General features: G+C 42.4%; 1 protein-coding gene across 9 annotated transcripts in view; it reads left to right on the forward strand.

Annotated features, from left to right (window-relative positions):
• Sply (Sphingosine-1-phosphate lyase) overlaps positions 1-24,046 on the forward strand; it is a 707,429-nt gene that overhangs the window by 309,847 nt on the left and 373,536 nt on the right. For all 9 annotated transcript variants that reach the window (XM_075884541.1, XM_075884540.1, XM_075884536.1 and 6 more), the window contains one exon: positions 23,318-23,354. In XM_075884541.1, the coding sequence (XP_075740656.1) occupies positions 23,318-23,354 (37 nt within the window). The remainder of the gene's footprint in view (positions 1-23,317; positions 23,355-24,046) is intronic.

Below are 24,046 nucleotides of genomic sequence, written 5' to 3' on the forward strand. Positions count from 1 at the left end.
CCGTGGAGCTGCGCGGATTAATGCAAGCACTTCTCGGCCTGAAGTTTGCGAGCTGACGACGGACTGAAGGCATCTCTAATGGAAGGCTTGAAGACAGACAAAGTGGGAAGGTCTCTTCGTGGTTGTTGTACTATAATTGAGCGATGTCCGTTAGATAAAACTCTACATACCCAAGCTTCATTCGGTCGTCCCACTTGTTACTGGCACTGGTACGCTCGTACTTTTACAGCCAATCATCCACATTCGAGTCCCCGAGCCGGTGAAGATGGGCGGCTCTCGCTGGCGATACATGGCGCCGAAGGTGACGTGGACGGCTGAGGGTCGGGTCTCGTTGGCCATAGTGGTAATGGAGTCACGAAGCGGGGGAGCTTCCGGGAGGGAAGGTTCCGGTCCAGATTGGTACAGGGAATCCACGTACCTCCACCAAATGTGACGTGGTTTATGGTCGCTGGACGTCAGGAAAACCCGACAAACGTTAACTGTGCGGTGGGAGTCAAGCAGCCAGAATCAGGGCAAGTGCAAGCTTGAGTCTGGTGCTGCTACTGATGCTGCTGCTTGCTTGCTTGCTTGCTCGTGTCTTTCGTCGTCTTTCCTTCACTACTGTACAAATAAAGAGGGTAATAACTAACAGAGCAGGTGAACGGAATATGTTGCAAATTCAAAACACGTTAGATAAAATGTCTACAATTACATCCCATCAGTGGGACATGAAAAAGTGCAGCAAGAGAAAATCAAAGGTACAAATAAAAAAAAAGTCAACTTGACAAGATAGTATGACATGAGTACACTTAGTTGAGATAGTGATGTTTAAGGTCATTTTTAAAGCTTGCAAGGGAACACAAGGTTCGATAGCTGTAGGCAGATCATTCCAAAGTGAAATTCCAATGAACGCAGATGTTTTTTTGTCGTAATTACTACGAACTGTGGGTAACAAAAAGTTTTGTTAGCTGCAAATCTCATTACGTTTGTATGGTGCAAAAAAATTACGTGACATGAATGGAAGTGGGAGATTGTTATGAAGCAGTTTGTGGAATAAGGCGTTTATATTGAACTGGAACGAATAATTAACCGGCAAGATATTGTAAGAGCAGAGTTATACATAGGTATGGGAAGATTGTATGGAAATAGGAGTGATGATGTGTATTGACTGATTTTAGATGTGTTGAATTGATGACAAGTGACAAGCACTTGTGTTTCTCCATGAAGCAATATTGCAGTTAATGTGACTATGAATGAAAGCAAAGTACAATGCTAGCAGAGCCTTGGGAGAAAAAAAGGGGCGAGCTTTGATTAACGCACAAATGCCAAACAAAGTCTTATGCTTGAGATGGTGGACGTGACAGCGAAATGTGAGGTTAGGATCAAGATGTATGCTGGTCAAGATCAAGATGTACAATGGTATTTGTTTGGAATCTGCTTGGGATCAACATACTCAGATTGGTCGAAAGTCATGTTCCGTGTAGGTACTTGTGTAAAAAGAAAATGCATAAACCTTGGTTTAACGCAGAAACACGCAAACTTGTCAGGAAAGGTGGACGCGCGTGTAAAATATTTTCTGCTAATTCTAGTTTGGTAAACCACAAGTGCCTAGATGAAATAAATAATATATTAAAAGTAACAATTAAATCTGCAAAAGATGTTTTTTTTTGTTAAATTAGGTAAAAACCTAAAAAAAATCCCGAAGTCATTCTTGAAGTATGTAAAGCTGAACCGAAAAGAAGATAAATCTATACCAGCCTTAACTGTTGACGGCAAAGTCGTGACATCAGACTACCAGAGGGCAGAATGTTTCAATCAATATTTTCAATCAGTTTTTTCGCATGAAACTGCCGAACAGGCATTTCTTCTGAACGAAGCCGCCCAGAGCAATATGATGCCAGACATTCAAATTTATGTTAGTGGCGTCGATTCATTATTACGTCACTTAGATGCAACAACAGCCATTGGACCTGATGAACTGTCTCCAGCAGTTTTTAGAGTGTCATGACATTATTGCTCTATATTTTAAGTATAATCTATGAACTCTTCCTCGAAACTGGTCTTATTCCCCAAAATTGGAAGACAGCAAACGTTACACCCGTTTTCAAATCTGGAGATTAAAAACTCAGAGAAAATTACAGACCAATCTCATTAATGTCAGTGTGTTGCAAAATATTTGACCACATTTTATGTACCAATATATTTAAATTCCTTGATTTAGACGTTTTATTTACTCCCTCCCAGCACGGTTTTCGAAAAGGTTATTCCTGTAACACACAACTAATAGAATTTCAGCATTTCGTATCCAAAGCTATTGATAACAATAGATGCGGTTTTCATAGATTTCAAAAAAGTATTTGACACTGTGTCCCATAAGCTCTTGAATTTAAGGTTTGCTGCATTAGGCATAAATAAAAATGTTCAAACATCGATACGGAATTATTTGAATGGTAGAACCCAGTTCCTTGTTTTAAATAATGTCAAATCTTGTTGATAGCTGTAACTTCAGGCGTTCTCCAAGGGAGCGTTCTAGGACCCTTACTGTTCCTAATCTACATAAACAACATAGTTGAAAACATTACATCACCCATAAAATTATTTGCTGACAAATGTGTCATATACAGAGAAATCATGACTGAATCTTATACTCGCATTTTGCAAACTGACCTAGATCACAAAGCAGACTGGTGTAAAAAATGTAAAATTAATTTAAACATTAAAAAGTGTTCCAGTGTGCGCTTCTCAAGAAAAATATCCAAATCATTTCATCAATATAACATCCATGGCGCACTCATTAACACACACTGTGATTATAAGTATCTTGGTGTTCATTTTACTGAATCATTTACATGGAACAAACACATTTACACGGCCATAGCAAAAGCTAGTAGGATGTTATACTTTATTCGAAGGAATTTCAAACGGGCTACGTGCGAAATCAAGGAAACTTTATATTTCTTGCAGGTCAGGTCTATATTTGATTATGCATGCGTAGTATGGGAACCCCTACCAAGACTATCCTATAAATAAAATAGAAAACTTCATAATTAAGCGGCAAGGTTTGTTTTAAATAATTATAGCCCCTACGCCAGCATTTCACAAATGAAGGCTACTTTGGGATGGGATCTGCTATGAGTACGTAGACAGAAACTACGGCTTAAACTGTTGAACCAGATATATTACTTTAACACAGGAATCAATCACCATAGCTACCTTGTTCAGCCCCCTACACATGCATTCGCTGTGACAATAGCAAAAAGATATCTACCTTCAAATGCAGATCCAGTACTTTTTTGTACTCATTTTTTCCAAAAACAATAAGAGAGTGGGACAGTTTAAGTGACGAATTGGTTAGTATAAAAAATAATGATTTAATTTTTTCTATGCTGTGAAATTCGTCTTGCATTATGCATGTTCTGTGTGTATGAAAATGTATTTGTGATCCATTATTATGTTCCGATAAATTTGACTGCTTTTTATCTGCGTTTATGTATTTTGCTACAAATTATTTGTATGGATTGTTTTTTTTTTGTCCCCCCCCCCCCCTATGTGTAATGCCCATATAGCGATGTGGGTACTCCGTAAATAAATAAATAAATATGTGTTTGGCGAGACGGCCCTGAAAATTACAAAATTTATTTAGTGCTGCTTCAGGATCATGTATGAAATTTATAGGTCACCAATCAGTCTTACTTATATATTCAACAAAGGCATCCACATTCAGCAGTGAAGTGTAGTAGTTACTGTCGTTTACAGGCATATCAGTGGGAAACATAAGAATAATTGGGAAATGATCAGTTATATCAGTATTAACAACTACGAGACTAGGTGAAAGGGATAGGTTTGACAATAGATGATCAATGAGCGCACTTTTTCATGAAAGCCTGCAGTAGTCGGACAGTCAATGAGTGATGGAAACCGAATTCAATGAAGCAGTCGGTCTAAGCTGTGAACGAAGTAGCATCAGTGTCTAGTAAATTAATATTGATATCACCGACATTGAGCGCATTCTTGTTTCTAGAAGACAGTTTTGACAGTGCGTCATCAAGACCAAGCTGGGAATCTTTAATTGAAGATGAAGGGGAACGATAAATGCTACCGAGAACCATGTTTTTGTTTCTGTGAATGGTCGGCTTCTATTCATACTGAAATCTACGTGTGTAAATGACATCCCGAGAATTGAGAATGGCTGCACGTGCCACCATGATTGTCAGTTTGACAATGACAATATTCTGCTTGATAAGATGTAAAGCCATTCATGTTGTTGTCAGCATCTGTAATCCATGTCTCTGATATGCAAATGAATGTGAAGGCATGCAGAAGTGAAGCAATGAAGTTATTCATTGCATCGATGTTCTTGTGAACACTACGGGCATTGAAGTGAATGAGTGATCGTTTATTTGTGCTAAGAAAACCTTTTGCATCAGCAGAGGAGAGAAAAGCCACTTCAAGTGGTAATGGAAGATTGTGGCTTTCTTTATTGAGGGCCACGGTGCCTGTAGAGATTCTATAGATTTTTATCGGTCTTTTTAGGCATGCTTCATCAACCCTCTCAAACCATCCTGTAAGCATGCGGTGAATGACATAGAAAGGTGTAGGCGAGTGGGTGATTGGTGAAGCAAGGGGCACAGACAGATGCTTTGTGTTCTCGCTTTCTTTGCACTGTGAGCTGCTGCCTTTCATAATCAATAAATGGAGGGCAGCATTCGGAAGTTCATTTATTTTTAAAATGCACCCTTTTTTATTGGAATATTGTGGCTTTCTTTATTGAGGATCAGGTTGCCTGTTGAGATTCTATAGATTTTTATCAATCTCTTTATATATGCTTGTCAACATGCTAAAACCCTGCTGTAAGCTTGCAGCAAACACCATAGAAAGTTGACGGCTAGTTGGTGATTAGTGAAGCAAGGAGCACAGACAGTTTCTGTGTGTTGTCATTTTGTGTGTTCTTCGGGCTTCTGCCTTTCGTAATTATAAAGCGGTGGACAGCAGTCGAAACATTGTGTATTTTTACTGTAAACCCTTCTTTATTGGAAGATTGTGACTTTTTTTTTTTTTTGCGAGACTACATTGCCTTTTGAAATGTGATCATGAATATGTTCATGAATAAACTGATATCACATATTTACAATAAAAGTGACGCACGACCATATTTTGATGATTAGTAAGAGATAAAAGGGAGAGCCAAGCACAATTTTGTTTTCAAAGAATGGAAGTTCTTCTTTTGGTTGTTCATGCCGCAAGGGATGTCTTACAGGTTTTGCTATCACTTTTGGATACGCCTTCATTGCACACTGTCACCTTGACAAAAAATATATGCCTATTTTTTTATGAAGGTCTGCAAGCTTTCTTTTGAGGTTCGGATATTTTCTTATTATCAGCCCGCAGTAAGTTTTTCTGGACGACATGCAGCTGAAGATCTCCGTTTGCGCTACCCATGATCACAGGCATCGGGCACTCTTAAAAAGACATGACAGAGCTATATTTAGTGGTCAAAATGACCTTCCTTTGTCGTGCACTTTCATAATGAAAATGGCGTATCACAATTTTCTGAATTTGACTGTGAACATATACGACGAGCACAGTCTATATGCAACAGTCGGAAATGTTGTAGACCCTTGTGCTCAGATTTGGGTGCACATTAAAGAACCCCAGATGGTCGAAATTTCCGGAGCCCTCCACTACGGCGTCTCTCATAATCATATGGTGGTTTTGGGACGTTAAACCCTACAAATCAATCGGGCTATATGCAAAACAACGGCAACCTGTGCTTAGGCATTATTGTATGACGATGATGACAATGCATGCGAAACCTCTGATGGGAGTGCTTGTGCCGGATATGTGGTTTTTGTTTCATGTGATTATAATGTACAGACTATTTCGTTCCCATTTTTACTTTTAATTGGCATCTTTTCGCCCCACTTTTCTTGTATTTTCCTCTCTAGTCAAGCTCCAGTGTTTTTTTGTCTCTACTGTACTTCTGTTGGGGAACTCAAGAACGCTAGGAGAATATGAAAGGATGAATGCTTTTTGATGCTTTGTTTGCTGACAAAGCCAGCCCCCCTTAGCTCTACTTAGGGGTGATGTAGATACCAGCTTCATGTGCTGATCTTTCTTCCATCTACCTCGCCTTCTCGCAGCACGTCCTGGTTACTTTCGGGTTGCTTTGAATCGTTGCGTGAGGAAGTTTTTCTTTTTTCATTTTGCTTTCTTTCTTTTGTTTGCCTAAATGCCCCCATCATGACTAAACGTTCGTTGCACAAAATCCAAGTCGTCGTTAGTCGCTGCTAGAGTTTGTCTTAGCAAAAGAGGCCTGTTACATGGTTTGTCTGTAGTAGATTTTTTTTTGCATAGAGTTTATGGGTAATCAAACAAAGACTTCTGTTTTGTTTGTTTTAAGCAAGAATTTATTGTAACAGAGTTCGTCTTAACGGGAGTTTACTGTATAGCGAGTTAGGAGATGCACAGACATCGTTAGATTTGCTCATCAGGTCCGCCTCTGTAGATCAGTGGCTAGGATGCTCAGCTGCTGACCTGAAGGTTGTGCATTCGATCCAGGCCATGACGGTCACATTTTGATGGAGGTTAAATGGTAGAGGCATATGTACTGTCAAGAACTGGCACATTCAAGAACACCAGATGGTCACCTTCTCTATGGTGTCTCTCATAATCATATCTTGGGTTTGGGATGTAAAACCTTACACATTATCACTAATATTATCTGCTCGTCAGCCTAGCAGGACAGCCATTTACCAATGTGACGTATTTCGGATTGAAATAATTTATTAGATGTATTGCTTGCACAGTCGCTACCCACTGGGCATTTGAACACCGATGCACATCCACTGGACAACCGTTTCTGGATGTGTCGGTCGTTCACTGGTCATCTGCAAATCACCGATAGGCGTACAGCGGACATCTGCAGGACTGTAAGGCACATATTAATCGGCAATCCAGTGGGTGCCGAGGGTGGATATGCGGATGTTCAACGGACACATAAGCCCTTTTATTGTATAATGTTTTTGTTACCCAATCTCCACCAGATAAGCATTGGGTAAATTACAGACCATCAGTGGACACCTAGTCGGACATTCATTTTTTTATAATGTTTGATTGGTATAGCTGGTCATGATAGTAGAGGTGCGGTGCAAGCACAGACACGGGAACAAACAAAACACAAGTGGTGTTCATCACGTCTCCTTTCCACATGAAAATAAGTAAGACAAGCCAAACAAGATTGATTTCAAATTCAACTAATATACCTTTCTTCAGGCGGCTCACGTTGGGACGATTATACCTATAATGTCAGAAATTGATGTCACTAAATTACAACAATTGTGTGTTGCTAAATTATGGTCTTAAGTTTCAGTCATTCCGGTTGGCTAAAAAGGCAAACTCCTCACTTGGGCATCACAGGCTGTCTAATGAAAAAATTGTGGAAATACTAAGACATATGAGGCACCCACTGTGAACCATACACCATCCCAATGAAGTATGCGAGCTTCTGCAACAATTTCGGGTAACCAGAATCTTGTATAATTGCTTCAGAAATGATAGCTTGAAAACTCTGTCTATATTTACTATTATCAGATAAATAAGGTGTCCAGTTTTACAATTAAACAGCAACACGTGCATGATTTATGCATGCAAACAGTGATGTATATCAATAGCAAGTTCTAAGTGATAATAAAATATTCAATTCTGCACATACAAGTGCTCTCATTAACATCTGTAGCACATACCTAGAGAACTTACTATTATTCAATAGACCATTAAGCTTGTCATTGATCAGAAAATATCATTAGAGGTTGTGCTTTAAACAATTCTTAATGTTCCCACACGTAAAAGTTTCATACACACAAAGTTTTGTTCACGCAAACTTCCAACACCAAGGGAAGGCGAGGAGCATACAATATTTAATAAACCCAAACAAAATAACGAAATCTAAACTTAGTGGAAACAAGCAGAGTAGAATCGATGATGCTTGAAGGTGTGGAATAATGACCGAATTTGTGCTCACACAGTAAGGTACAGCAATTTTGGATATAAAGTTGCTTTTAAGGCAGAAACTGTGTGCTGGCATTACAGACTCCGAGCCAGAAAATCGTTGCTGTATTTTTCATCTTCTCTGCAGGAGATGTCTGTGCAAGCAGACGTTTGGTGTTTGGCGACACCATAGACCTGAGCCAAGAGGGTGGTTCCGACTCCCTCCCATGCATTACTGTGGGTAACTTAGCCGTGTCCGGGGAAAAGGTGATGGATTTAGCCGACACTGGGTGCTTTGGACCTTCAAGGCTGAGGCAACACACCCCTTTCGCCCTGGCTTCACGTAGAAAGCACCCCTGGGCTGACCCCCAGGGGAAATCAGCAGTCGCTTTTTCTATCTCTCTCTCCTTTCATCTTCCTCTTCCCAGGTGAAAATTTCCTGCTGGTTGGCTATTGGTACCAACAGTGCTGCTTTATTAGCACATTCCCAGTAGGTAATGGAACCAGCAGGCAATGGAACCAGCAGCTGATGGAACCAGTAACTGGTGGTTCCAGAGCAGTGTTGCAGGCAGTTGGCCAATTGTGATTCGCCGACATAAAGCACACCTCCAAGCAACAAAGCAGGCAATAAGCCCAATTCAAGCTGCATATTGTCAGCTGCAAGCTTTATTGCAGCTAGAAGATGCTGAAATACAGCCTGTTTCTAACTTGAAGTTAGTCCCTTCACAGCTGAAAAAACGTCACATTCCATAGTAATACGAGTTACAGTGGTACCAATGAGCAGATTAAGTTTATTCCCTTCAAGAGCATTTAGTTTTAAAGGGGCTGCTTTTCAAAAGTCCGTTAAATACACCCATAACACACAAGCGTTGGTCTATTACATTTTATTAAAAATCTATTTACACCTGAATAGGGTAATCTTCCAGCTTCGGCTCCCGCTCGAATTGTTACGGATGAAAGTCCACAGGGGACCTTGATCCACACCACAGATGTCTGTATTATCGAAGGCAGCCAAGTGATGCAGGCAATCTATAACAAAGTAAAAGATTTCGTTGTTTATGCAGATCATGACTGTAGATATCAATCTTTAATAAATGCCACCTAATGTCCATTCGCGGGAAGCTGTGCGCGCGATGACGTACATATCAAACGAATAACTTCTACATCTCTACAGCCTTATTAGTTCACTCAGCAAACTAGAATTAAGCAGTGTGTTAATATACTTCATTACATGAAGACAAAGGAACAACTCTTACAGCAACAGGCATGCATATGTGAATTCATTAACATTACATACTTCAATGTACGATGACAGTGAGCTTAATAAAGCACAGAAGCATTCAGGATATGCACTGTTTATTTATTGCAAAGTAACAAAAATGCCGACCAAGGTGATATACGCAAAAATAAAAAGACGTTTTGGCTCCCCATGTGGGGGCCTTGTTCACAGTGACCGCAAATGGCGTAGTGCGCTCTTTTTATGCACGTTTCATCACGTGTTGCAGACATCGCGCGTACGCAGAAGGGAGTGTCCCAATATTTCTGTTTAACATATGCGCAGTAGTTTGAATAGCCAGAGGTTTTATGTGCGATCGTGGTAACAACTTTCTTTTCATGGCAATGATGCAGGCTTTATCCCAGTCGATAGCGTGCCTACTAGACGCAACATGTTCTGCGAGGGCATTAGAAGAACATTTTAACAACATCCAGAACAAGAAAGTAGTTTCTAATGCCCTCGCAGGACATGTTGCGTCTACTGGGCACGCTATCGACTAGGATAAAGCCTGCATCATTGCCACGGAAAGAAAGTTGTGACCACGATTGCACATGGAATCTCTGGCCATTTAAACTACTGCGCATACGTTTAACTTCTAGAAATATTGGGACACTCCCCCCTGTGTACGCGCGATGCCTGCAACACGTGATGAAGCGTGCATAAGAAGAGCACACTACGCCATTTGCGATCACTGTGAACAAGGCTCCTGTGTGGGGAGCCGAAACGTCTTTTTAATTTTTGTGTATTTCATCCTTGTTGGCGTTTTTGTTACTTTGCACTATGTTTGTCCCCGACCAGATGGGATTCCGTCGAACTCTTGACCACTGTTTACTTATATTTGAAATAAATTTGCAACTTACCTGCATGAAAGATCGATCACTGAGATACACAGTGGGCCTCGATCGGCACTCACAAAATCAAGACACCGTATAGCATGGCACCAAAAATAGCTCAAACAGGCTGATATTCACTTGTTACGCTTTACACAGATGAAACTGACCCAAAAATAAACTATTACATGCTCATGTAACGCAGATTCCAGAAAAAACTTGCAACTAACACACCGAACATACAAATGCTAGGACAGACAAGTGACGACAAGAGCACGACATCTCTTGTACTAAACAATGGCGCTAAAACGTCATAACAATTTATACATTATATAAGACTGCTATTTTTTGTGGTTTCACATGTAAATAAATAATAAAACTTTTATAGTGCTGCGTTTGTAATTTAAATAGGTAACTATTCAGTATTAGTTTAAAAAACGTCAATAATAGATACGAGACTAATGCTACTAAGGATTCAGTGAGTATGACAGCAAATTCAATGCTTGGCAATGCTGGGTCCCAATCAAGACGCAGCAAATGCGGCATTCTTTATGGCGGCGTTAGCCTCTCTAGCAGTGTCGTAGCAGAGGAGAGCAAGCTCACTATGGTCCGATCGTAACAGAGATTGGAGAATGGTCAAAACAAAAATGTTTTTTTCTACAGGCAATCAAGCCAGTACAGAAAACTAGCAAGCATCCTGCTAGTACCAGTACAGCCAGCAGGCAGCTTGCTGAGACCACCAGCAGGTCAGTAGGCAGTGTACTGGTCCCAGTAAAGAACCAGTATGTACCCTGCTGGAACCAGCAGAAAACCAATGGACACACTGCTGGAACCAGTACAACCAGCAGGCAGCGTGCTAGTCCCAATAAAGAACCAGTAGGCACCCTGCTGGAACCAGCAGAAATCTAATAGGCACACTGCTGGAACCAGTACAACCAGCAAGAAACCAGCAGCTTGACTGCTGGTTGCATAAAAAACCAGCAACTCCCAGCAGATAATCATCAGGAAATTTTCACCTGGATTTATCTCTCACTTTTTATCTGTCCTGTCATCTTCTATCTTCCCTTCCAATTTTCTCTGGTGGCGAGGCTTAACCTGGTGTAGCTATCCAATCTAAGGTAATTATATTAGGTTATAGTGGCGATGCATTGCTGGTGTGTCCAAGTGTTTCTTATTAGACATTGTAGCGTCCCTTTGTTGGGCTCGGTGGTGGGTTGTACCATTGTCACCCAAAAATATACTTTCCTTTTGGCAAATGCTTTCACCCCGCTGTTTTGATCGCTCCCTCAAGAGGTTGCACACTGTTGAAGCAATCACCCTATCCAAACCAAGGCAGACATTTCCGAAATATCATGTTGTTCATAACCCAAACGAAAACAATGTCCTAGCGATTTTACCTTTCCTTGTATGAAAAATCCTTACAGAAGAAATTGATCCAGGCAAACTTGGTGCTATATATAAGGCAATCGAAAAGAAAAAGGAGTTATCATCTACATCCCATTGTCTACAGAGGTGTGCTACAATGAATGTGGTGTACCTCTGTTGGCAATGGAACGCAGATGATAACTCCTGTTCCTTTTCGGTTGCCTTATGGATAGCACAGAGTTTGCTGCCCGTTTACCAGGCCAGTGGGCTTCTAAAAATTGCCCTAGTGAGTGTGTCAAGTTCTTTGGGTTACGTAAGCAAAAAACTGGCGGAGATACTTCATAATTTCAAAAAAACATATTTCTCAATTTCCAAAAATAATACCTTCTAGTAATTTCACTTATTTTTAGCAAATGAACTGGGCTTTCAAATGAGATATTGTGGATATTTTTAGTTCGACCACCAAAGCAAGTTTTTTCGTGCTGAATGCAGAGCTTTTTGGGAAAAAAGAAAAAATTGAAACTTCCATTTTTCTTTTCAGGCTATCTGTTATAACTTCAGCACCTAAAATATTTTTAATTTGTAGCATGTCAAAGAGGCCATCCGCGCACATTTCACTTGTGTTTTTCGAGCTTGCCATATTCCCCCCAAAAATGCCAAATTCAGCATTGTTATTCAATATTGCTCTTGCGAAAAGGCCTAAAAAATTGATATACACAAGTCGGTCATTATTTTTGCAGTTAGATCTCTTCATCACCTTGCTGCTGATACTATTTTATCGATTACATTTGAAAAACATCTTTTGAAAAAAAATGTTGTTTGACGCCCTCTGGCTCAGCCGGCGCTGCACTAAGGGCTCTCATAAATAGGGAGGAAACTTTTCCGTAGCGAAACTAAATCACCAGAACGAGTTTGAAACTTCGAGAAACATGTGGAAATTTTTTTAGCCATGTTCGTCATAATTGTAAAAACGCTAGATGATTTGGCATGGCATGGGGCTCTGTCTTTTTTGACATGTAAAAAGCGTATGATACTACATGATGGTTTGGGATATTAAGGGACCTTATTGTACGAGATATTTCTTGGGAAAATGTTAAGCATAATGGAGAGCTACCTGTCCTAGTGAACATTCAGTGTTTGTGTCAGCATCATTCTCCCACGACCATTTCTTCAGCAGATCGGAGTACCATAGCGTGCGTAAAAGTAAATTCCTTGTGTTTCTGTATACCACTCAATGTGTTCTACTCAATTTATGTTGATCATTTGGAGATTGGATTTAAATCCTACAGTTTATCAATATGTGAGCGGCAGCTTGCTTTTAATAAGGTGTCGAAATGGGCCAATGAAAATTGTTTCAGCCTCAACCCAGAAAAGAGTACCCGTATACTTTTTTTTTTTGGAGTAGAGGCCTGCACCTTCATCCAGAAATTTATTTGGAGGGCCACCTGCTGCATGTAAAAACAGAACACGTTATTTTAGGTGTAATTCCAGACGCAAAATGGTATTTTGTGAAACATATAAAATACCTTAAAAACAAGGGCCTGAAAACTTTTGAAATGTCTCCTGAAACTTTACAGAAGTCTCTTACTCGTGCGCCTAGTCTATGGGGCCATTGTTTATTGATCTGTAACACCGACTGCATTGAAGATGCTGGCTAGGCATTCGTCTTTTGACAGGTGCTTTTCGGAGAAGCCCTGTTGAAAGTCTTTACGCCAAATAAAATCAGTGACCCCTTCATTTGCACAGATGCTACACTTCCTTTGTGTAGCCCTGCCGAGGTGGTGCTAAGGTACTCGGCTGCTGACCCGCAGGTTGCAGGATGGAATCGTGGCTGCGGCGGCTGCATTTTCAATGAAGGCAAAAATGCTCTAGGCCTGTGTGCTCAGATTTGTGTGCATGTTAAAGAACCCTAGCTGGTCGAAATTTACGCAGTCCTCCACTACACTATCTCTCACAATCATATGATAATTTTGGGACGTTATACCCCACATATCAAACAATCAATCACTTTCTTCGTATGTTTTCTGAAGATAAAAGCAAACAATGAACATCCCACGTACAGTATTGCAATTGACTTGTATAGTTATCGGCTATTTCAAAATCCTCCTAGATTGAGAACATCATACTGAATTCATCTTGCCAAACAAATAAAAGTCCTGCTGTATGAATACCGCTTGATGGCAGCAGTTGTACAGCTGCCGCCGTGGCAGTAGCACTTCGTAGACTGTGATACCTATATCTTTCAAGGAAATGTCGAAACACATGCCTATTGCACTTATCTGGACGCGCTTCCTGAAACTCAAACACAAATATCATCATCATCATTATCAGCCTGACTACGTCCGCTGCAGGACAAAGGCCTCTCCCATGTTCCGCCAGTCAACTCGGTCCTGTGCTTACTGTTGCCATTTTATACCCGCAAACCCCTTAATCTCATCTGCCCACCTAACTTTTTGTCTCTCTCTAACCCGCTTGCCTTCTCTGAGAATTCAGTCAGTTACCCTCAATGATCAGCGGTTATCCTGTCTATGGGCTACGTGCCCGGCCCATTTCCATTTCCTCTTCTTGATTTCAACTATGATATTCTTAACCCCCGTTGTTCCCTGATCCACTCTGCTCTCTTCTTTTTTCCTAAGGTTACAACTACCGTTTTCCTTTCCATCGCTCGCTGCATCATCCTCAATTTAAGCTGAGCCCTCTTCGTAAGCCTACAAGTCTCTGCTCTCTAAGTAAGTACCGCAATATGCAGCTGTTAAGTTCCTTCCTCTTGAGGGATAGTGGCAATCTACTTGTCATGACTTGAGAGTGCTTGCCAAATGTGCTCCACCCCATTTGTATTCTTCCAATTATTTTAATTTCGTGGTGCGCCTCCGTGGTTATTACCTGTCCTAAGTTGACATAGTTCTTTACAACTTCTAGGGCATTATTACCTATCTCGCAGCGCTGTTCTCTTCCGAGGTTGTTGTACAATACAGTGGACTTCCGATAAACGAAACTCGCTTAAACGAAAATGCCTCATTAACGGAACTAAATGGGCTTATATAGCTGGATTTCTATGTGTTGCACAGTAAAATTCATTGGTTAATCGAAACAGTGCTCATTAACCTCCGGTTAAATGGCACACTCTCTAAACACAGAATAGACTCGCTCAGGCCAAAGGTAGCCTCACAATCATGACAGCAACTTGAGAAAAGCCAATCCAGTAGCCATTTTCACTTGTGGCGGCTGTGGGAGTCGAGTCGGTGAGTCAGTTGTGTGTTAGGCCTGTTTGTGCGGCTAAGTGTGGTGGATCACGATGTTTTTTCAGCCCGATGGAAAGCAAGCTGGAAATTCTTCAGGAGCGGCCTGCCCAAGACGGAAGTGGTGAAAAAATACAAGATCCTGAAATTGACGCTGTCGCGGATCTGCAAAGGAAGAGAAAAGATTGAAGGTGCTGTAAAGAACAGGACCATTGCATCTAAACGTGTGCGGATGACGCCTTATGAACAACTAGAAAAAGTTCTTTTTCTGTTGTTCAAGTGTGCATGAAGTTCGAGTTTGCCTTTAAGGGGGGACGCGGCCCTTGAAAACCGAAAAATCGCGAAAAAGTCGGTTTTTGAAAAACCACATTTTTGGGTTGTATGTCTCATAAACTACCTATTCTGTAATTATCAGCACCTAATTCAACCGCAAAGTGCAAAAAAAATACTATTTTCGAGGCCGCCGCGGCATCTAAAACAGGTGCAAATCCCGAAATCAAACCAAACTTCGCGCGCGTGCCATTCCCGGACCATGCGGTCGTCCCGCGCCATCTTGGTGTTGTTTCGACCGTGAATTCTTTCTCTCTCGTTCGCCGCCTTGCAAAATGGCGTCGGCAGCACAGTTGAGACGCTATTGGCGTTTTCCCGCGATGCGATGCGGAGCGCTGATTGGCTAGAGCAGCGCATTCATATCTCGCGGGAGAAAGCGTGCCCGCCATTGGCTGCTGTGCAGCAGCGGGGGCGGTCGCTCCTCTCGATGGCGCGTCCAGCGCGCTCGCTTCGTTGTTGCTCTCTGCTCCGTCCGCCTCGACAGACGTCTGCTTACGAGCCGCTCTTCGCCTTGTGCTATCTTTTCGATCATTTTCTCTCGTTTTTTTTTTCTTTTTGCACTAGTTCTGTGCCTTTCGTCTTTGTTGTTGCGGGCGATGCTGGCAACGAAGCCGAAGTCAGTGCGGAAGTCCGGTGCGCGGAGGCGCGCTATGCTGCTTGTACGATCATCTAAATTCCGCTATTCTGCTGCGGGTGCCGACTGCGTAGACGCTTGCAGCGACGGAACTGTGTTGTCGGCTGTCGCCAGTCGAGAATTCGACACATCGAGTGTGGCTGGAGCCGCAAATGCACCGAGTGTTTCCGAGATCGCCGGGCTCGACACGTGCTCCGAATCGATGCCATCCAGTGTGACACCGAGTGCTTCTGATATCGCCGGACCCAGCACTTCGTCTGAATCGGTGCCGCCATCGAGCGTGAGTGGACCGTCGCTTCATCTGCGGACGCGTTTCCTAACGAAGGAAGAAATCGATGCGAATGTGAAACGTTGTGACGCCGTTCGCGCTGAACTCAAGTCTACGCCGGCGATGCAGAAGAAATTTCAACTGATGCAGCCGGCTCTTGCACCTGCAGTGACAAGTGAGGGCGAACATTTTTCGCTCGTTCAAATGAACATCTTTAACGTCGTGCTCAGCCGCACAGTGTGCAAAGAATGTTTGAAAGGTGCTATGACTGTCCGAGAGAGCACCAAGCTTGGACTTGAACAAAACTTGAAGTCGTGTGCGCCTCTTGTGGCACCGTCGATAAATTATGGACATCACCCCGCAAAAAGGACACGCAGGCCTTCGATGTAAATGTCCGCGTCATAATGGCTATAAAGCAAATAGGCAAGGGGCAAACAGCTCTTAATGACTTTTGGGCTGCCATGAACGTCTCTTACGGAGGTCTTCACCACAAGACGTTTCAAAAGCACTTGAAAGAGACGTTCAGGAAGCCAGACGCCACCGCTTTGGAGAAGTTTTATGCTGATTCTGCCACAGCAGTGATCAAAACATATAAAGAAATGGACCCCAGCTTCAGCAAGGACATCACCGTAGTGTACGATGGCACATGGCATAAGCGGGGTCACACATCACACGTCGGAGTGGGATCGGTAATTGACTTCTTTACAGGTCTCATCTTGGATGCTGTAGTTCTTTCTAACCACTGCCTTGGATGCCAAACAGGGCCCAAACCTGGAGATGCAGCATACGAAAGCTGGCAGAAGCACCACATTTGCCAGAAAAACACAGACGCAAAATCGGGAAGCATGGAAGTGGAGGAAGGCTTGACTCTCTTTGGGCGGTCTGTATCCAAGCATGGCCTGCGGTACACCACTCTTGTGTCCGACGGAGACAGCCGTACCTTCGCTGCCCTCACAGAAGAGAATGTGTACAGGCTAGTGCCAATTGTAAAAGAAGAATGTCTGAACTATGTTCAAAAAAGGATTGGAAGTGCTCTTCGAAACATTGTGCAGAAAAGTGATAAGCCACTGAGTGGGAAGGGGAAGCTGACTAAAGCCCTCATTGAAAAGCTGACAGGATATTATGGTTGGGCCCTGAGAAACAATTCAACTGACCTAACAGCCATGCAGCGTGCAGTGATGGCAACATATCACCACGTCACATCGACTGACCAGGACCCTCACCATGAACTTTGCCCAGAGGGGGCTCAATCGTGGTGCCGCCATAGAGCTGGAGAGGCAAAACGTGAGCCACAGCCAAAACATGAACACAGCCTACCGGACTATGTCGCTGCAGCTATGCTGCCCATCTACGAAAGACTGTCACAAAAGTCGCTTTTTCAGCGCTGCCTGGGAGCGAAGACGCAAAATGCATCAGAATCATTCCACTCCATTCTGTGGTCTCTGATACCGAAGGAACAACACTCATCCTTGATCGCAGTACAAACAGCACTGCATGAAGCAGTGCTGCGCTACAATGCTGGCTGCTGCAAAGCAACCCAAGTGATATCGGACTCCATTGGACTTCAACCAGGTCATCTGGCCATCCAGCGAGCTCGGGAAAAAGACGCTTTACGCCTAAAAAAGAATTCTAAAAGACGCCAAGAGAAGATGGAGGCCAGGCAAAAGAAGAAAAGAGTGCGCCAGGACACTTCTAGCTACTGTGCTGGAGCTTTTTGAAGAAAACATGTGTTTTGAACTTTCTCAGCCTGTTTTCTCAGAACGGATTTTTTCGCTAGTTGTGGTGCTGAGGAAAGCAAGAACTCGAAAACCGTTCATCAGATTTGTGTGCCGTTTTTTTATTCTGTTCCTGAATGACCTTGCAAAGGCGTAACAAGCTCCTTTTTTTGAAAATTGGTGCTGTTAATTTATAATAAACAATTGATTTTTGATGAATCTGGTCATTACTGGTTACATCAAATTCAAAGTTGCGTGAAAATTTTTGGGGGGGGGGGGGAAATTAAAAAAAAACGGCTTTGTAGCGCCCTGGGATAGCTATCAAGGAATGACCACAATGAATTTCAGCTTTCTACTATGTCCTGGGATTTCTCACGACTCTTCCTCAGGCACCCATGTGAAGCACCCAGTTAAACCTCAATAACTCTGGAACTAAGAAACACAGCTTCGTGAAACTTAGCAGTTGTGCCAGTTTTATTGTAGTGAACAACCCCTGAAAGTTTCATCCAGATATTTTAAAAAATAAAAAAGTTCTGTCTCCAGGGTAGCCTCCCCCCTTAAGCGGACCAATTCTCGAGCAGAAAGCTAGAGAGATCGCCATGCATACGAGTGTTGAGAACTTCGTCCTAAGCGACGGATGGCTCAGCCACTTCAAATCACGCCATGGCCTAGTCTTCAAAGCAATCCCAGGAGAGAAGTGTGGCAGTCCACGCTATAACTATCGTCACCTCAGGAGAGAGTGCTGCATTCAACAGGGACATCTGCAGCGACTGGCAAAAGGGGCGGCCTAAGGAAATTTTGATGAGCTTTGAGCCACGAGACATCTTAACGTCGACGAGATGAGTCTTTTTTATAAAGCGCTTCCATCAAAGACTCTCACCTTCAAAGGCGAATCCTGTAGTGAAGGAAAGATCGCATCACTGTGCTGGTGGGTGCCAACAAGGCAGGAGATGAGAAATTGAAGCTGTTCGTAATAAAAAAATCAAGGCACCCAGGTTGTTTCAAGAGCGTTCTACACCTTCCCGTTGCGTACCATGCAAACAGAAGAGCGTGGATGACCATGGCCATTTTCAAAAACTGGCTACGGAAGGAAGATGCAAGATTTACGAGGCAAGGCAGGAAGGTTGTCTTCATCGTGGGTAATTGCCTAGCCCCCACTGTCAGGTTGACTCCAAGCCATCACTCTGGAGTCCTTGCCAGCCAATGCAATGGCAGTGATCCAGCTGATGGATCAAGAGGTTATTCAAAACATTAAAGTTCATTACCGCAGACACTTGCTTCATTGATTGCTGCTTTGTGCAGACAGCGGGAAATGCTACAGCATAGATTTATTGGCAGCCATCCACATTTTGGCCCGTGCCTGGGAGCAAGTGAAGGCAACAACAATATACAGATACTTTCATCATGCTGGCTTTCAAGTGCAAGAAGCAGTACCTGATGAAGAAGAAAGCCCTGTTGATGCCGACATTGAGGCAGTACTCAGTGAGGTCGTGTCGTCTGCCCCTTGTTCTAAATCTGTTCTAAATCCTGCTTGTTACTTTGGTTGATTGAATTCTAATGTTGTTTCAATTCTGTTAGCGATTACCTTTGTAAATAGCTTGTATGCAATGGAGAGCAAGCTGATCGGCCTGTAATTCTTCAAGTCCTTGTCATCTCCTTTCTTATGTAATAAGATAACGTTAGCATTCTTCGAAGATCCTGATACTCTTCCTGTCAGGAGACACTTCGTAAACAGGGTGGCTAGTTTTTCTAGCACAATCTGTCCTCAGTCTTTCAATGGATCTGATGTTACCTGGTCCTCACCAGCCCCTTTGCCTCTTTGCATAAGGCTTTTCTGACCTCTGTCATTACTTTTTGGGATGCTATCTTGGATACTGTTAGTTCTTGTATGAAGGTCGTGGCTGTGCCGGCTACTGTACAGCACTCTGCAAAACTCCTCCACCATTTTAACTATCCTATTCATATTGGTAGTTATTTTGCCTTCCTTGTCCCTTAGTGCATACATCTGATTTTTGCCTATCCCAAGTTTCGTCTCCAGTGCTTTGATGCTTCATCTGTTCTTCAGAGAGTGTTCAATGCTCTCCATGTTACACCTAACAAAAATATAACTGCCCTAAACTCCATACACATGCGTTGGAATCCCATGCTGGTGTATCTCATGCCGTTGTCGGTCCGTCCTTTTGGAATGCTGGTGCCCTTCAGCCAAACTCAAGCAGTGTTACAGCAGAGGCGTATGCGATCTTGGCAGCAATCAAATACCTTCAGGAAGTAAGGTTGCACCACACTGCTGTTTATACAGACTCCTTAAGCTTTGTAAAAGCTTTGAAAATTTTTAAACTGTACAAAACACCTAGAATCGTCTCACTTTAAGCACTGCTATGCATACTTTATGCATCTAAACAGCCTGTCGTAATATTCTGGGAGCCAGGACATCCCGGGATTGAAGTCAACGTGTTGGCAGACCAGCTAGCTAGAACCGTCTGCGAAAACGCTGCTGAATTATTCATAGCTCTCTCAGCGCTAGACATAAAATCCTTCTTAAAACAAAAGCTGATGGCTTATTATCAGCACACATGGGACACACAAACACAAAATAAGCTAGGTGTTATCAAACGAAATCTTGGAAAATGGCCACCAGTATCGAGGTCTCGCTGCACACAAGTAACAATTACCAGGATGAGAATAGGACACACATATACGACACGCTTTTACCTATTGTCCTGTGGTGATCCACCCATCTGCGAGAAATGCGAAACCCTCATCGTTCTCGATATCCTCATTCGGTGCAGTGCATCAGATCCTACTTTTTTTTAAAAAAGCACTTCCCATTACCCTACCGAGAGCAAATGCCTCTCCATCCTGCGAAGTTAATTGGTAGGGACCCGCTTTTCAAACATGATTCGCTTCTCGCCTTTTTAAAAGATGTTCATTAATTTCTAGTGATTTACCCTGATAATCTGCGGCACAGTCTCTGAACCGAGGTCGCTGCTGGTAGCTACATCACAAAAAGCACTTGTCTCATGGCCCTTGGCCACAAGGGTGGTTCACGAGGCATCTGTGCTCATACCATGCCTCCAGGTTTTAGGGGTGAAGCTCTTTATGGCGTCGCTTGTGCGTTCGTCATTGTGGTGTGTAACCTGTGGCACATACCCGCATACCAGTGGCATACCCACCCTCGAGCACATATCCGCATGTCCACATGTTACGAAAAACATAGCATAATGTCATTATGATGCTCTCTGTGTTAACAAAGTGCTGACAGCAGAAATCTGGTACATACTCTTGTGCAGTGCTTGGATTGTCCGCTAGATGGCGGTACTTGTATATGATGAATATATGATAAAAAGAAGCGAGATGGCGTTACTTGAAGTGTTCACTAGGTCGACGAGTGCACAGACGGACAGACACACGGATGGACGAACGGTGGCACGGACACACGCACGAACGAATGCACAAACAGATGCACAAATGGATGCACGTACAGATAGACTGACACACAGACGGATGGACAGATGCATGGACAGATGCACGAACAGGCACACATACGGATGGACAGACACTTCGCCCCACTCATCATTATTCATTCTGTGGATATGGTGCGAATTTTTTTAGTATCGCTACCATTTACCACTCATTTTTGCTACACACATTTCATGACACACATAATTTTAATACCTATATGTTTTAGCCGCCTTTAGAGTGAGGACTTTTAGGCCCCCATGCAGCCACGTGCCATTAGATTGTCCACATCTATTGTCTATTAAAATGGTGCTCTTTGGCCATCAATCCGCCCTTGCGCTATAAAGCACCACACGTCATCATCATAAATTTCGCATCTGGTTTCTCAAAAGTAGTAAAAAATGCATAGCGTTTTGTTGTTTTTGATCCTATTGCTCTAATCATGGGCACACGAGGTCTGCTCCAGCTTTCAGGGCTATATGATTAGACTTGCTGCACTAGCTTACCATACCCAGTGTTTGCAGAAAACCCTTTTTGGTAATTAAAAGTACGGGAAGAATCACGCCTTAGGTTGAAAAGTGGCGCAAAAAGGCTTGGAGTTCTTTTATATGTTCATATATTGTCTCACGGTCTGAAGAACATTGCAGCGAGACGTGGCGTAAGCTCAGTGTTTACAGGACACAACAAGCTTTCAAAGCTGTGACCACAACTTTTAAAGATGGCAGAGTCCTGCACTACGTGAGTAAAAACAGCTGCCAGATAAAGCATAGCCAATGTTACCATTGTAAAACTGGAGCGGTTTACCAGGTTCTGTGCATAGCCAATGTTACCATTGTAAAACTGGAGCGGTTTACCAGGTTCTGTGCGGTTGCGGCTGGCTTTATGTTGGGCAATCTGGAAAGTGCATAAACACCAGGTTGAGTGAGCACGATGCCGCATTGTATTGTTTAGGACGTACACATCTGTGGATCATTGCATTTTGTGCAGCTGTACGGCATTTTTTTTCAGACACAAAGATTATGTCAACAGACAGGCAAAATAAAATTAATGAGTTAATTAAAGCATTTCATACTCAAAACATGAGGGAGAATTGTGTTATTTTTTATCACAAAGTTGGATAAGGAATTTCAACACTTGAAAAGCACATGTATTAATCAAGTTAGAGATATGTGAGAAAGTTTGTTCTTTGTAATCTTTCTCGTTCTGTTGATGACGTAGGTTGTTCAACACGTGTACTTAATTTTCTCGTAGGTTCTCGTGGGGGGGGGGGGGGGGGCATCTGCATCTCTTCAAGATAAAAGTTCTTTTCATTGTTTCAAATAAAACGGTTGCGAGTTATCAGCTGTGGTGTCTGCTTATTTCTGTTTTGTGTGTGTGTTGCGCCAAAAGCAATGAATTGGAACCAACTCGCCCAATTATCCGTATTGTAGCTACAAGGTTAGCTTTAACACAGACCAAACTGAGGCTGAATATTAGTCCATTGCATCTGAACAGTGGTCCGTTGTAGTGGACCTAAGCTTTAGAAGAGCTTTCAAACTGTTTGATTTTGGTTTCTGCACGAAATCTTCATCCCCTGAAACAGTGGCTCAGAGGCGCAGTCTTTGCAGTGGGCAGGCTGGTGTGCTGAATTGTCTTTTTTTCAGCTTTTCGTCATGTTCTAGTGCCCCAATGATCAAGCCAGGGAACACAAACAAAATTTGAAGAAAGGCGATTTGGCACACCAGGAGCTTTAGGGCCAATAAAAACCTTCATACTGGCGAACATTCACTTATGTAGAGAGCATTGGTGTGGCACCATCTCTCGCACGTAACCTGCTTCACATTGGCAGTGCCAGCTGTTTTAAAGGCATAATGCTACAGTAACAACTTTCTTTCTTTCTGAATCCTCTGTGCCTGTGGTTGCCAGGTTTAGTGTCGTTCTGTGTACTAGCAATAACTTAGTTTACTAGTTTCTGACAGAGGTTTTCAGTCTTATTTTGGTTGTGCTAATATGATAGTCCCTAGAACAATTATGGGTAATGTCTTGAAAAGGGTGAAAGAAATGGCTGCTTGTGTAAAAGACGTGGGAAAAAAAAAAAAACACTTTCTAAAGATTTTGTATCTGATATAGCACAGTGTGAGTGTATGTGATGATTGTAGGCAATATTAGTAGCTTTTACATTTTGTTTCCCCTGCCTTAAGTGCACTTGTATGCATTGTATCAGTGAGGCTTTTTCTAATGGGGTAATTTGTTTCAGGGTTATTCCTGCAACTGCACATGCTGGCTTTGACAAGGTAAGCAAAAAAAAAACTGTGCTGAAGAGGTTTTGTTTGTCAGGTGGTATATATGTTCTTTTATGAAATATTCATGTACAGTCTGTAAACTTTCAACTACAAACAGTTATGGAGCGACATCAATGCGTTGCTTCATTTTGAAGTTCACCCGCATTTTGCTTATTCCTTACTTCATAGTCAACATTTGCCTTTTGCTTAGGAACTGGCTATAGAGCAAATGCATGCTTATCTGTTAAATATGTATTCGTGACAGCGGTCTTGATTAGCACATTTTGCATTGTTTGCGATGCATTTTTGTCTAAATTATTCGTCTCGTTCTAATGTGCAGCTTGTGTTTCTTTTTACATTGTATTTCGATCATCTATAAACATTGATTGTAGAATGAACGCCATGGAGATAAGTTTTATTGAATAGTAAAGTGGTTATGGCTATAAGTGAGATGTTTTCATCCACTGAAGCCTCTGGATAATCTTTCAAACTTAGTGCTGCTCTTTTTGTGGCCATAGCGATTCCAACACAATGATATAACTAGAAGCAGTCAGTGCAGTTGTAAAAATTAAAGGCCCACATGTCATTGTTACCATGTTTACCTAATCAAATGCTATGATGTTTTTCAAGCCCTTAAAATTGTTTTATGTTATTCCTCCACGAGTGGCACCCAACGAGCTGCCTGTGCACAATCCAATGTATTG

Source organism: Rhipicephalus microplus, unplaced genomic scaffold, assembly GCF_043290135.1.
Source record: "Rhipicephalus microplus isolate Deutch F79 unplaced genomic scaffold, USDA_Rmic scaffold_34, whole genome shotgun sequence".
NCBI classification, from domain to species: Eukaryota; Metazoa; Arthropoda; class Arachnida; order Ixodida; family Ixodidae; genus Rhipicephalus; species Rhipicephalus microplus.